Source organism: Lepus europaeus, chromosome 10 (assembly GCF_033115175.1).
Source record: "Lepus europaeus isolate LE1 chromosome 10, mLepTim1.pri, whole genome shotgun sequence".
Taxonomy (NCBI): domain Eukaryota; kingdom Metazoa; phylum Chordata; class Mammalia; order Lagomorpha; family Leporidae; genus Lepus; species Lepus europaeus.
The window spans coordinates 78,420,717-78,433,596 of record NC_084836.1 but is presented as its reverse complement, the minus strand read 5'-3'; the positions used below and the strand labels follow the sequence as shown (position 1 = coordinate 78,433,596).

The window sequence follows — 12,880 nt, the reverse complement described above, 5'->3', positions numbered from 1 at the left end:
GAGCACTCAGACCAGGAGCAGCAGGGTGGGGAAGCTCAGAAAACACAAGGCTCTTTGCAACCCACAGCACATTCACTCACTTCAAAAAAAAAAAAAGGTTTGCTTATTTACTGGAAAGGTAGAGTTTGAGAGAGAGAGAGAGAGAGAGAGAGAGAGAGAGAGAGAGAGAGTGAGAGAGTGATCTTCCACTTGTTGGTTCACTCTCCAAATGACTGCAATGGCCGGGGCTACAAAAAGTTGAAGCCAGGAGCCTGGAACCCCATCTGGGTCTTCCACATGGGTGCAGGGGCCCAAGCACTTGGGCCATCTTCCACTGCCTTCCCAGGTACATTAGCAGGGAGCTGGATTGGAAGTGGAGCATCTGGGACTCGAACCAGTGCCCATATGAGATGCCAGTACTGCAGACTGGGGCTTAACCCACTGCACCAGGCCCAATTCATTCACTTGCTCACCTTTCTGACATAACACCATCCAAAGCAAACGCATTTTCTGTCTTCTGGAAAAAATTCAGGCCATACCTTGTAACCAACATTTTATTTATAACACTGATGAGCAGCATTTTAAAATCTACTTTATTGAAGTATGATTTGCATACAATGAAATGTACTGTACATACCCATGTGGTTTTTAAAGAGTCTTGACAAACGTAAGCACCCCTGAGCCAGCGCCCATCCAAGACCCATCAGGGCTTTCTCCCTCCCCTCCACCCCCATCCCCACCCCACTCATATAATCATGGTTCCAGGTTCTGTTGTTATAGGTTAGCTTCCTCTGCTCTGGAATCTTGCAGCGACAGAATCACACAGCCTGCTTATTCTGACCCCTGCCTGTGTTCCTGACGTGTCTCTCAGAAGCCTGTTCCTTGTTTTTGATGAGTCCTCCGCTGAGTGGACCACCCACATTTTTTACCTAGGCACCTGCTGTGGAGCAGCTGGGTTGTTTCAGGTTGAGTTTCTAGAAAAAAACCACCCATAAATATTCCTGGCCAAGACCAGGGAACTCATGGCTTCTTTGCCCTTCAGCGGGTATCTATGGGCAGAATCTGTGGGTTGTGTAGTAAGTGGATGTTTAAGTTTGCAAAACCACTAGCCATCTGCTACAATCTTTCCCCACCCACCTGCCCACCAGTGCCTACGAGAGTTCCAAGTGAGAAGCAGCCTCTGTGTTCAGGCCTGAGAACAGCCATTGCTAAGAGGGTACTTCAAAACATTTGTGAGAAATGGAATCAAAAGATAAATTGAGGGGCTGGCGTTGTGCGGTAGTAGGCAAAGCTGCTGTCTGCAGTGCCAGCATCCCATATGGGCGCTGGTTCGAGTCCCGGCCGCTCCACTTCTGGTCCAGCTCTCTGCTATGGCCTGGGAAAGCAGTAGAAGATGGCTCAAGTCCTTGGGCACCTGCACCCACATGGGAGACCCAAAGGAAGCTCCTGGCTCCTGGCTTTGGATCAGCACAGCTCCGACCATTGTGGCCAGTTGGGGAGTGAACCTGCGGATGGAAGACCTCTCTCTCTCTCTGCCTCTCCTTCTCTCTGTGTGTAACTCTGACTTTCAAATAAATAAGTAAATCTTGAAAAACTAAAGTTGATTTTGATGCAAACTTTTAAAAATCTTATTCATTTGAAAGAGAGAGAGAGAGAGAGAGAGAGAGAGAGAACAATCTTCCATCTGCTGGTTCACTCCCCAAATGGCCACAACAGCAGGGGCTGGGCTAGGCCAACATCAGGAGCCTGGAACTCCATCCGGATGTCCCATGTGAGTGGCAGAGGCCCCAGGACTTAGGTCGACCTGCTGCTTTCCCAGGCAACTTAGTAGGGGGGTGGCTGAGAGGCAGAGCAGGCAGGACTCAAAGCGGGGCTCCAGCAGGGACACTGGGGCTGCAGGCGCTGGCTTAGCCTACTGCACCACAACGCTGACACTGATATGTATTAAAATCCATGCGGTGTTTCTGTTTGTTTGCACAAAACTTATCTCTTAGTTCCATCTGCCACAAACTTCTTCAAGTACCCTTGGGCATGCCCTCTTGTCCTCACTATGCATACACACACACACACACACACCGTGTGACCTCGGGGGAATGAGGCTGTCAGTGCAGTGCAGTCCATGCAGACTTCAGTCTCAAGGCACATGAAGTTCCTGGGGCGGCAGAGAGGTTTGCAGCCGTTGTAGTGTGTGTCTGTGTTTACATGTCTGAGTGTATGTCAGTGTTTGTGTGTCTGTGCATGTGTTTGTGTGTGTTGTTTATGTGTATGTCTGTGTGTGTCTGTGTCTGCATCTGTGTGTACATGTCTGAGTCTGTGTCTGAGTGTGTATCTATGTGTCTGTGTATGTGTCTGTGTATCTGTGTCTGTGTGTTTGTCAGTGTTTGTGTTTCCATCTGTGTGTGCGCCTGTGTTTGTGTTTGTGTGTCTCTATGTGCGTGTTCTGTGTGTGTATCTGTGTGTCTGTGTATGTGTCTGAGTGTGTATCTGTGTGTGTCTTTGTGTACCTGTGTTTGTGTGTGTCTTTGTGTATATGTGTTTGTTACTATGTGTCTCTGTGTCTGTGTAACACTTCTCTTGTATCTGCTACTTATAAATGTTCAGTGAATTTTCCCAATAGCTTCCACAACATGTGTAGTATGAGATAATGTATGCGACTGGATTTCTATTTAAAACACATTAGGACTGACTGAGAGTAGGGTCCCATGAACATATACCCTTTGCCCTTAAGAAGACATAAGACTTGGAGACCCTGGGTTATCAGGGGAGGAATAAAATGGTTAGCGTTAATTCTGCTCTCCAGAATTCAGCATCACCCTGCTGGACAGAGGCAGGACTTGGGGAGCAGGGGAGGGGCTGTCTGAGCTGGGGCAGGAGGGCAGGTGCACGACTCCCGGCCCTGACCTTCCAGGTGCTCAGGTCACGTGCACCTGCCGGTGTACGTGTCTGCTCCTTCCCCCAGCCCACTTTGCTCACTTGTTTGGTCACCTGGAAGTGCTGGAATTATCCACCAATGCCCCTATCTCTCCCCAGAGCCGCCATCTCCCCCGATTGATGGGGAGCTCCGTGGAGCAGAAGTCATGAGCTGAGCGGAGGCTCAACAGGTGTGTATGAGTGAAGTGGAAGCTGGAGGAGTCGCCTCAGCGCCTGGTGGTCCCCAGCCAGACTCACCTCTGCTGTTCTGGGAGTGTGGCCCAGGAGGTGACAGCAGCCGCGAGCTGGCCACATCTGGACCATCTCTCCCCACCACCACCATCCCCCATGCCCTCTCTCTTCCTCGCTCCCTGCTCCTCCTTCCTCCCTCCCTTTCACTTCTTCTTCAGCTCAGTTGAATCCTGTGGACCAACCTCAAGCACCCAAGTCAAGGGTGACAGACCTCAGATAAAACCCCACGGGCAGAATTCCGCAAGGGACACCAGCGCAAGCTGAGCAAGCGCCCTGGGGAAGCTCTTCCATCAAATCCGGGCATGGCCGCTGCTCCCAGGGTGTCAGGACCTCCACTCTTGCTGCTTTCTTCAATTTTCCACTGGTTACCGCCCCTTTGATTTCCTCCTAAAAGGATGAGCCCGGGTATAAAGCGAGTGGGAAGGTAGACTCATCTACTGATCCACTGCTGTCTTTTTCTTTTTCTATGATTTATTCATTTTACTTGAAAGTCACAGTTACAGAGAGAGTGAGAGAGAGAGAGAGAGAACCATCCGCTGGTTCACTCCCCAGATGGCCGCAATGTTCAGAGCTGCACCCATCTGAAGCCAGGAGCCAGGAGCTTCTTCCAGGTCTCCCATGCAGTTGCAGGGGCCCAAGGATTTTGGCCATCTTCCACTGCTTTCTCAGGCCACAGCAGAGAGCTGGATTGGTAGTGGAGCAGCCAGGACTCGAACCAGCACCCATATGGGATGCCGGCACCACAGGTGGCAGCTTTACTCACTATGCCACAGTCTGGCACCAACACTGCTGTCTTTTTCAAGCAGCTCTACCATCACAATTACAACTCAGGGGAGCATTGAACGGAGACTTTTTTTTGGGGGGGGGGTTTCAGATTTACTGTCTCTGTTACCTCTTATTGAACACATGGAATAACAGGCTGGGAACTTGGTGCACTCCTTGGATTCGTGTTAAATGCCATAGAATGCACACACACCTGTCTTGAGTCTCCAATTTTAACCCCAATAGCAACACAAACCTACCTGACGTGGTGAAGCAGTCTTAACTGTAAAAAAATGAATGTTTCAGTAACTGGGTCTCATTGGAAAGACATACCTAGAATTTAAGTACTTTTACTTGGTAGACAGCAAACGTCAGCCATACGAATCACCCTCGAAAGCCGCCATTTTTTTCTTCATGCACTTTTCCTAAATCTGGGAACAGGGGTCTTGGGGGTTTTTGAAGCATGAATCTGAAGAATGTTAGAGCTGTGTGTGTTTGTGAGTGTCCGTGTGTGTGAGTCGGAGAAGCAGCCGGTGCTGTTTGTGTTACCTCGTGATTTCCAAATATGCTGTCAGTGATCAGGTTGCTTATGGCATCAGCTGTCTGTAGCCCTAAATCATGCATGCTCCTTGCAAATGTCCTAGGCCAGCAGCCGCACACTTTATCCTCCTTAAGCCCTGTTCTTTGCTAAAAGCCTTTGCCAAGTGCACAGTTGGAAAAGCAGGCAGACTCAGGACCGGCCACCATCTGCTGTCCCCCCACAGGGGATCCCTGGGAGATGCATGCAGGGAGCAGCCAGCAGTCTGGTCTGCCTGCCCAATTAGCTAAACAAACTGAAGAAGCTTTGCTGACAAAATGGTGATAAAGGCTCCTGGGGTAATTACAGAATGGCACATTCGCACCCTCTGGACAATGCTGATTCACACACCAGGTGTCACTTGCTCAGTCTGGTCGAAAAATGTAGAAAATTAAAGGGTGATGAAGGGGACAGAGATTAGGGGACTCCAGTTCACAGTGCAAAACCTGGAAACATCCAGTCGGGCTGGGTCTCAGCCGCCCTGGGCACTGGACATAATGCAAGCCCACACTTGCATTCCTGGCCCCAAGGGCAGCAGGCAAGGTGGGACAGTGCCAGCATTCCCCAGTGTGACACAGGAGTGTGGAGCCCCATGCCTAGAGTCACCTCCAGCAGGTGGAATGGTTGTCAAGGCAATTTCGTTTGAGCAACTCTTAAAAAGGGAAACAGATCCATTTCATGACTACAACAGCAAGATCACCAGGTGAATTGAGTTTTTATAAAATATATACCAAAACCAATATTTTTAAAAAAATTTTTTTGACAGGCAGAGTGGACAGTGAGAGAGAGAGACAGAGAGAAAGGTCTTCCTTTTGCCGTTGGTTCACCCCCCAATGGCCGCTGCGGCCGGCGCACTGCTACTGGCGCACTGCACTGATCCGAAGGCAGGATCCAGGTGCTTCTCCTGGTCTCCCATGCAGGTGCAGGGCCCAAGCACTTGGGCCATCCTCCACTGCACTCCCTGGCCACAGCAATTAGCTGGCCTGGAAGAGGGGCAACCGGGACAGAATCCGGCTCCCCGACTGGGACTAGAACCCGGTGTGCTGGCGCCACAGGCAGAGGATTAGCCTATTGAGCCACAGCACTGGCCAGAAAAACCAATATTTTAATTATTTATTTGAGAGGCAGAGACACACACACAGGGAGAGATGGACAGTTCCCAGCCACTGGTTCACTCCCCCAAATGCCCACAATGGCCAGGGCTGGGCAACACCAGAGCCAGGAGCCAGGAATGCAATCCAGGTTTTCTGTGGGAGTGGCAGGAACTCATCCGGTGCTGCTTCCCAGGTTCTGCACTGGCAGGAAGCTGGCACCAGGAGCTGGAGCTGTGACAAACCCACGCACTGCAATGTGGGGCCAGGGCACCTTAACCACTAGGCCAAATGCCCATTCCCATGAAGTACACGAAAAACAAGCTCACAACTGCTGTATTTCAGAGTTTATTAGGAGTGGCTCCATAACAAAAGCTCAAGGGATGACCAAGCTACCTCTTATCAAAAGGTAGCCCATGATGTCACCCAAGAGGCTATTTTGTTGGTGCTCCTGGGAGAAGCTCAGTGCCTCCCCTCCCCCAGGGAATGCTTTATGCACAGGCTGAAAATAAACCCTGCACAGACAGTCCAAGAGTCCAGAAGCAGTCAAATTCCAAATACACATATCCAAAAACATTTACACTCTCGCTTGGCGGTGATGACGCCAGCTGTGGCTGACATCCGCGATGACATCTGACCTCCAAGGACAAGGTCTTGCTCATGATGGAATCCACAACTCAAGGCAAATCTGCAAAAGAGCTTCCGCCCCAGGAATGATGGGCATAAACCTGCTGACAGGAACTCCCTGGTCAGAGGGACAGTGGGAGAGAGGGACTCCAGAGTTTTCCCCCAGAATAGATGGGCACTATCTCCAAGAGCAGACCCAACACACATGGTTTTTAGCAAGCACTTCAGGCAGGGTTCACGTCTGGGACCTGGGTGGGGATGGGGTGTTTAGAAACACAGAGAATCTGGGTGACCCTGTGTTTTCAGTTAACCAATTTGACCAAAGGTAGAGATTGAAGCAGGGAGTGCTGCAGCCAGAGCAGGGGCAGGTGTTTCCAGGAATCCTATCTCAGAGTCCCGTGCTAACACTATTGTTCAGGGCGATGGAAATATGTAGGGGGCACGAAACCATGTCACAGCTGCTAGAAAGCAAGCTTTTCCTGTTTTCCTGATTTAGACAATGGGGAAGCTAAGAAGAAAAATAATAGGAAAGGGCTTTCCTCCAGTTGCTTTTAAAAATTGTGCTATTTTGAATTTATTAAATCATCTGTCAAATGGTATTCAATTTGTCAAACTGTATCTCTGTTCTTTTAGTGTTCACAGAGTTATGCATGGGAAAGAAAGGTTGGGACCCAAGTACCTAATGATCACCTAGTTTTCGCTTTTTGTTACTTTGTTTTACATTTTTCTTTATTTTGAGAGGGAGAGAGAGAGAGAGAGAGAGAGAGAGAGAGAGAGAGAGATCCTATCTACTGCTGATTTATTCCCTCAAATGCTTACAACAAGCCATGGTGGGGCCAGACCAAAGCTGGGAGCCAGGAATTCCACCCAGGTCTCTCGTGTGGGCAGCAGGGACTCAGTTACTTGAATCATCATCAGTGTCTCCCAGTGTGTGCATTGGCAGGAAGCTGGAGTTAGGAGTTGGTGCTGGGTGTCAATCCCAAGGACTCCAGTGGGGAACCACTAAGCCAAATGCTCACCCCAAGTTATTGAGTTTAACAGACTCCAACTTAACTCACCAGGAGAACTTAAAAGAGAATAGCAGCTTTCAGGGAGGAGAAATGAAATTCCAAGTCACTTTACTGTGCCCGTTATAGAAGCATACTCAGTGCACTGCTGCCTGACCATGAGAAAGAATTAGAATGGGTCTTCCCAAAGGGTATTTGAGGTTGCTACTAAGCAAGAGGCTTTCGGAGGTTGACCGGGACTGCTGTCTGCTTCCAGGCCTTAGCCTGTACACTCCAGCAAGGCCCTGTCGCTCACACAGGTGATGTGCGCATGTGTAGCCCCAGGATACTACAACAGTGATAACCGGCGGAAACCAAACATGGTTGTGTTTGCCTTGAAGCCCCTCTGCTGAGAAGGTCGGGGGTTCCCGCTTCAAGGGATGCCCCCGAGTCCCTCTTGGGTGCTGGCACAGCCCTTGGTTTTCCATGCTCCTCAGATTCCGCAGAAAATTGTCCCCTGCATCCTCCTTGTCTGATAACAAACAGGAGACTGACTCAGCAGTGAGGGCTGCTGTGAGCTGCGCGGTGAGGATGCCCCACCCCCACTCCCACCACCACCTCAGAGTTACCTGCTTTGGAAGGTGGCAGATGGGGCAGGGGAATTTGTCCTGAGTCTTGTTTCTCCAAAAATCTCCCAGAATTTGTGAGCTACAGAGAATTCTATCTGGACAAAACAGTCTCCGTTGTCTTGGAGACATTGCCGAGTGGAGACTTCTCCCTGTCTCCAGCACCCTGGTTTGTTTCACAGCTGTCCCCTTGATTCTCCTGCTGGACCCTCTGGGCAAATGATGCTGCTTGTTTGGCCAGTGGACATTTGTTTTTCATTGCTGGGGCCTCCAGGCTCCGTGAGCTAAGGCTGGGAGCAAGGTACCAGCATACATAATGGGACAACAAAGCATTGCTTCAGACTGGTGGCTTCCAACCTAATCACGGCTGAAGGGTGTCTACTCCAGTATATTGGCTACTCACAGGCAGTGGCCATGAGCACTATGGGAAGGAGCCAACTATGAGAAAGAGGGCATTTGGGGAGCCTGAATTCCTTATCATTCATTTTCCCTGTGTATGGGTCCCACAGAGGGGATCCGTGGTCTCCCTGGACTTGGAGATCGAGCTGCGAGCTGTCAACAAGAACTGGAACAGAGACCAGGAAAGGGTCTGGGCTGTGTGAGAAACCAACACCGAGAAGTAACAGGAACCAAGAGGGGTGCAGGTGGATACAGGCTCACAGGAGCTGGCTCCAGACCATGAAGAAGCTCTGGAAAGCCTACACAGCCTCCCTCACCCGCAGCGCTTGAGGGCAGAGCTGTAAGGACCTAGAGGTAGAACCACTGCACCTGCTCTTACTGCCCCAAAGCGCAAATACTGCCATGTCGTTGAAAGCAGCCCACGGCCAGGTGATGGCGGTCTCCACTCAACCTGCCACCAATCTCAACAGATTGCAGAGTCCCACAGGACCATTAGGGTCCCAGTGAGGATCTGTGTTAAAGGATGGAGTCCCACCTTGAAACCAGGGAGACTACCTAGAAAAAGCAGAGATTCCAAACACCCTGCTGAGCCCCACACAGCTTCCTTCTCTTTTGTTTAATCCTACACCCTCCCCTCCCCTCCCCAACCCAAGTTTTCCATTTTCCTCCTGGAAAATGTCTATATTGTAGAGTATCTACATGTCAAAGCTGGCCCCACGGTGGTGACCTCTCAGGGGAGATACATATCCGAAGCTAAGCCAGAAAACAACCAGGCACCCCGGCTATGACTGGCAGGTTTTGGAAGTCCTAGAAGGAGACGTCTGGCTATTCCCTGTACAGTGGTAGCAAAGGGCTCCCAGGAGACCTAAGGCCTCCCAGTTGTATCCAGCCAACCCCCCAGGGGGATGCTTGCCAGTGTCCCAGGTCCAGTTCTGCAGCCAGAGACAGCCGCTGGTACCCACAGTGTTTTAAGGGGGGAATCTTTACAAATGTACACGTTAAAATGAGTATGTAATTTAAAACAGCAATCCCAAAAGATTGCATTTATTCCCTTTCCTTCCCGCTCCTTTTTTAAGGAAAAGACAGAAACCCTGAGTGACCAGTCCCCAACTTGGCCCTAAGCCACACTCACAAATCAGGAGTCAAGTTCTCAGGGCACGCCGTTGACAGTGAACTGTGCTTTAAGATGACTGATATCACAACGCGACGTGTCAGCTCCCTCACACATCCTTTAGAAAACAGTCAGAACAAAAGACTTCTCAGGCTTCCTCTGTGCACGCAGAGCGCTGTGAAGTGGGGGCGGGGGTGCCCTTGGCCTTCTTTCCTTAAGTGTCTGTGTCACTGCATTCCAGTGTGTGTCAGCCACAGGACATCGAATGAATCAGGGCCTTGCGCTCGCTCTCTCTCTCTCTCTCTCTCTCTCTCTCTCTCTCTGTCTCTCTCTCTCTCCCCGTTTGGGAGATGTGATTCCATGATCACCTGCCATTCACCCCAAGCAGCTTTTCCCAGATTGGTCCAGCCTCGCTTGCAAAAGAAATCCAAGGCTATTAGAAACCTCAGAGCTGGGAGACGGTCTGTGACCCTTGGTGCCTCCTGGCTGCCTAAGCAGGTAATGATATTTCTGCTGATTATGGAGGGCTTCAACAGGAACTGGGCAGGACCTGTGATCAGCAAAGGCATCGATAGAAAGAGAAAGAAATATTCACCAAAAAAGGGGCTTCTGATCAAAATAATAAGGCTGTATTATACAAGAGGAACAAATGTCTCAATTCTATTTGGCACCAGGCATGAAGCATTGTCGTTCCCTCTCCCATGGTTGAAGGGAGCAGAGAAACTATTCAAAGAGCCCATAGCACTTGATTCCCAGTGTACTGATCTCTATTTGGGGGGGGGGGGGGACATGAAATCTGCCACACTTGACCTTGAACAGGGAGAGGGGAGAGAGAACGGCTAACGTGCACAGAATTCCCATGTCCACACGCAGCTTCTGATTCGGGAACACCGTACACATGAGACAGCACCTGTACACTCCAAGCTGCCAGACTTCTCAGGAGAAGGGTCACAGCTGATTCCAGTCCAGTCTCTCCAAGGGACCCTGGTCCTCCCGCTCCAACTGGGAATGAAAGCTCTGAGGTTGGAGGCCGCTGAGCTTTAATCGGTCCCTGGGGCCATCTCACCTTCAGCAGTCCGTCCCAGGCGTGGGACTAAAAAGAAACAGAAGTGACAGCATTCACACACATATCAAGACCCCAGGAGAATGTCCCCTCCCAAGGCACCCATACCACAGAGGGGCCTCTGCATGGGCTACTGCGTTGGAGCCAATGTTAGCACCCTGCTGGCTCTACAGCTGGCCGCTGCCACTTTGCAGTGCTGTCTATACCTCCCACCTCCTGCCCGCCTCCACCTGGTGGCCTCAGGGGCTCCTTTACCTGTATTGATTTTCTGTGGCTCTGCTCTCAGCTCTCTCCGGCACCCAGGAGTAACTGTCGGCCGCACTTTGGGGCTTCTTCTCCTTCTTCTCCTCCCTCTTGGCTCTCCGCTTGCGGTAGACCAGTAGCCCCAGAGCCAGAGCCAGCAGGAGGGAGATGGCCACCACTGTGCCTAGGATGTAGAACAGGAGCAGCTTCTGCCCGTCGGCCCCATTGTCGCTTTGAGTGGCCACTGTGTCCCCACCTGCAGCCATGCCATGGCCAGCTGCCCCTGTGGTCTGCTGAGTGCCAGGCTCCGTCCAGACACCAGGGGGCTCACCGGAGGCCAGCATCTCCCTTGCAGCAGAAGTGGTGGGGTCCCCGGGTGGGAGGAGGGGAGGTTCCCTTGCTTTGGAGGCTGCCTGAGAGGTGCCCTCAGGGCCTCTGGTGGTGCTGGACACTGTGGCAGGAGGCACGGTACTCCCCTCGCTGTTTTCTTCATGCGTCTCCTGGGGAGGCCCAGATGACGGTCCTGGGGACGCCAAGTCCATGATGCAGGAGACCCCATCGGCGGCCAGCTGCCTGCCTGGCAGGCAGCCACAGCGGAAGGAGCCCAGTGTGTTGAAGCACAGGCTGTCACAGGGGCTGCCCCCGGGGATGGCACACTCATCCACGTCCTGGCACTGGGTGCTGTCCTCTCCGGCCAGGATGTAGCCATCCTCGCAGGAGCAGTGGAAGGAGCCGTCGGTGTTGGTGCAGCCCTGGGCACAGGGGGAGCGGCCGGGAGCACACTCATCCACGTCGAGGCAGGACGCCTCTTCCCCGGCGCCAGAAGGCTCGTAGCCCACCCAGCACTCGCAGCGGAAGCTCCCGAGGGTGTTGACACATTCCTGGGCGCAGGGCGACTCCTGACACTCGTCCACATCCACGCAGCCCAGCTGAGTCGAGTCCAGGCGGTAGCCCGAGAGGCAGCGGCAGGTGTAGCTTCTCCCGTCGGGCCCAGGGACACACGTGGCTTTCCCAGTGCAGGGATTAGAGCTGCAGGGGTTCCGGGAGGCGCAGCTCACTAAATCGTCTAGGAGCATGAACCCCCGGCGGCAGCCGCAGAGGAAGGATCCGTCGCCCCCTTCTAAGCACTCCTGCTGGCAGCCCCCATTGTTGAAGCTGCACCCGTACTTGGGGTTCACGCAGAGGGGGCCCGCTTTGTCCCACTCGAACACTTGGGGGCCCTTCTCTTTGCACAAGAGGTAATGGCTCTGGGTCTCGTCCCCGCTGCCACAGACCACATTGGCCACAGAGCCGAAGGGCACAAGGTCCAGGGCAGAGCTGCTGGCCTGGAAGGGGGTGATGTAGTTCACGTGGCCGGGGCCCCCCAGTGCCAGAGACTGGCACATACCTTGGAAGCTGAACTTACACACGTAGCCCTCGATGTTGCTGGCAGGAGAGCCAGGGGTCCCACAGGGGCTCTCGGACCACCTGGGGAGGCGGCTGGCCAGGGGCGGCTGCCACAGATCCACCATCAGGGACACACAGCGCCTGGAGATGCAGGAGCTCTTGACCTCCTTGTGCCAATTGGTGTAGAGTGTGTCGTCCCCGCCGCCCACCCAGCTGAAGCCCTTGAGCGGCACGTCGGGGTCCAAGCACGTGCCCTTCTCCCGCTGCAGCCCAATCCAGAACTTGCCCGTCCTCATTGCCAGGGGCGCCTCGGCTCTCAGCAGCTGTGCCAGGGCCTGTTGGATGTGCCGGGCCTCCTCCTCGCTCTTCACCGTGGCCAGGTTGCCCCCGTTGGAGCTGCAGTTCTGCTGGGCCTCGGAGGCGCTCAGCTTGCCCCAGTGGGCCGTGTAGCAAGCGGTCCCGGCGCACACCACGGCTTCCATGGGGGCCCCGGCTCCTGCCTGGGGCTGGCCTGGGAGCAGCAGGGGCAGCAGCAGCCACAGGAGATCCGTGGACGTGGCCATCCCGGGGGCGTCCTCCGTCCCTGGTGGAAAACTTAGACACCCTGCGGCGATCGGCGCTGGGATTTCAGCTCCCGGTGGGGAGCTGGGAGCTGAGCTGTGGCCGCGGTGGCTCCCAGAAAGACACAAAGGCTGCGGACTTCTCGCGTCCCCTTGACCCAAGGCGCATCCTGTGCTGTTGTGTTTCTTATTCCTCACCGGATACTGGGGCTTCCTGCAATGAATAGTGTTCTGAGTCCTGTTGCCTTCATCACCGTTTTGTTGTTCATAAAAGGGGCCAGGCGGCTTCCCTACGGCCCCTGGCTCGG

The 12,880-nt window shown here is 53.0% G+C and overlaps 1 protein-coding gene across 1 annotated transcript; it reads right to left on the bottom strand.

Annotated features, from left to right (window-relative positions):
• Positions 1-6,954: 6,954 nt before the first annotated feature.
• On the bottom strand, positions 6,955-12,674 carry CD93 (CD93 molecule). Its single transcript, XM_062203791.1, has 2 exons — positions 10,639-12,674; positions 6,955-10,413 (listed from the first exon to the last, which is right to left on the bottom strand). The coding sequence occupies exons 1-2, from the start codon at positions 12,573-12,575 to the stop codon at positions 10,389-10,391; spliced, it is 1,962 nt and encodes a 653-aa protein (XP_062059775.1). The 5' UTR covers positions 12,576-12,674; the 3' UTR covers positions 6,955-10,388.
• Positions 12,675-12,880: the final 206 nt, after the last annotated feature.

What these genes read in the sequence shown, in the direction of transcription:
- CD93 (XM_062203791.1), bottom strand. Translation starts at nt 12,575, where the DNA reads ATGGCCACGTCCACGGATCTCCTGTGGCTGCTGCTGCCCCTGCTGCTC. An exon ending in GCCACAGAAAATCAATACAG is followed by an intron (nt 10,414 to 10,638) that starts GTAAAGGAGCCC and finishes GTTTCTTTTTAG; the next exon opens with TCCCACGCCTGGGACGGACT.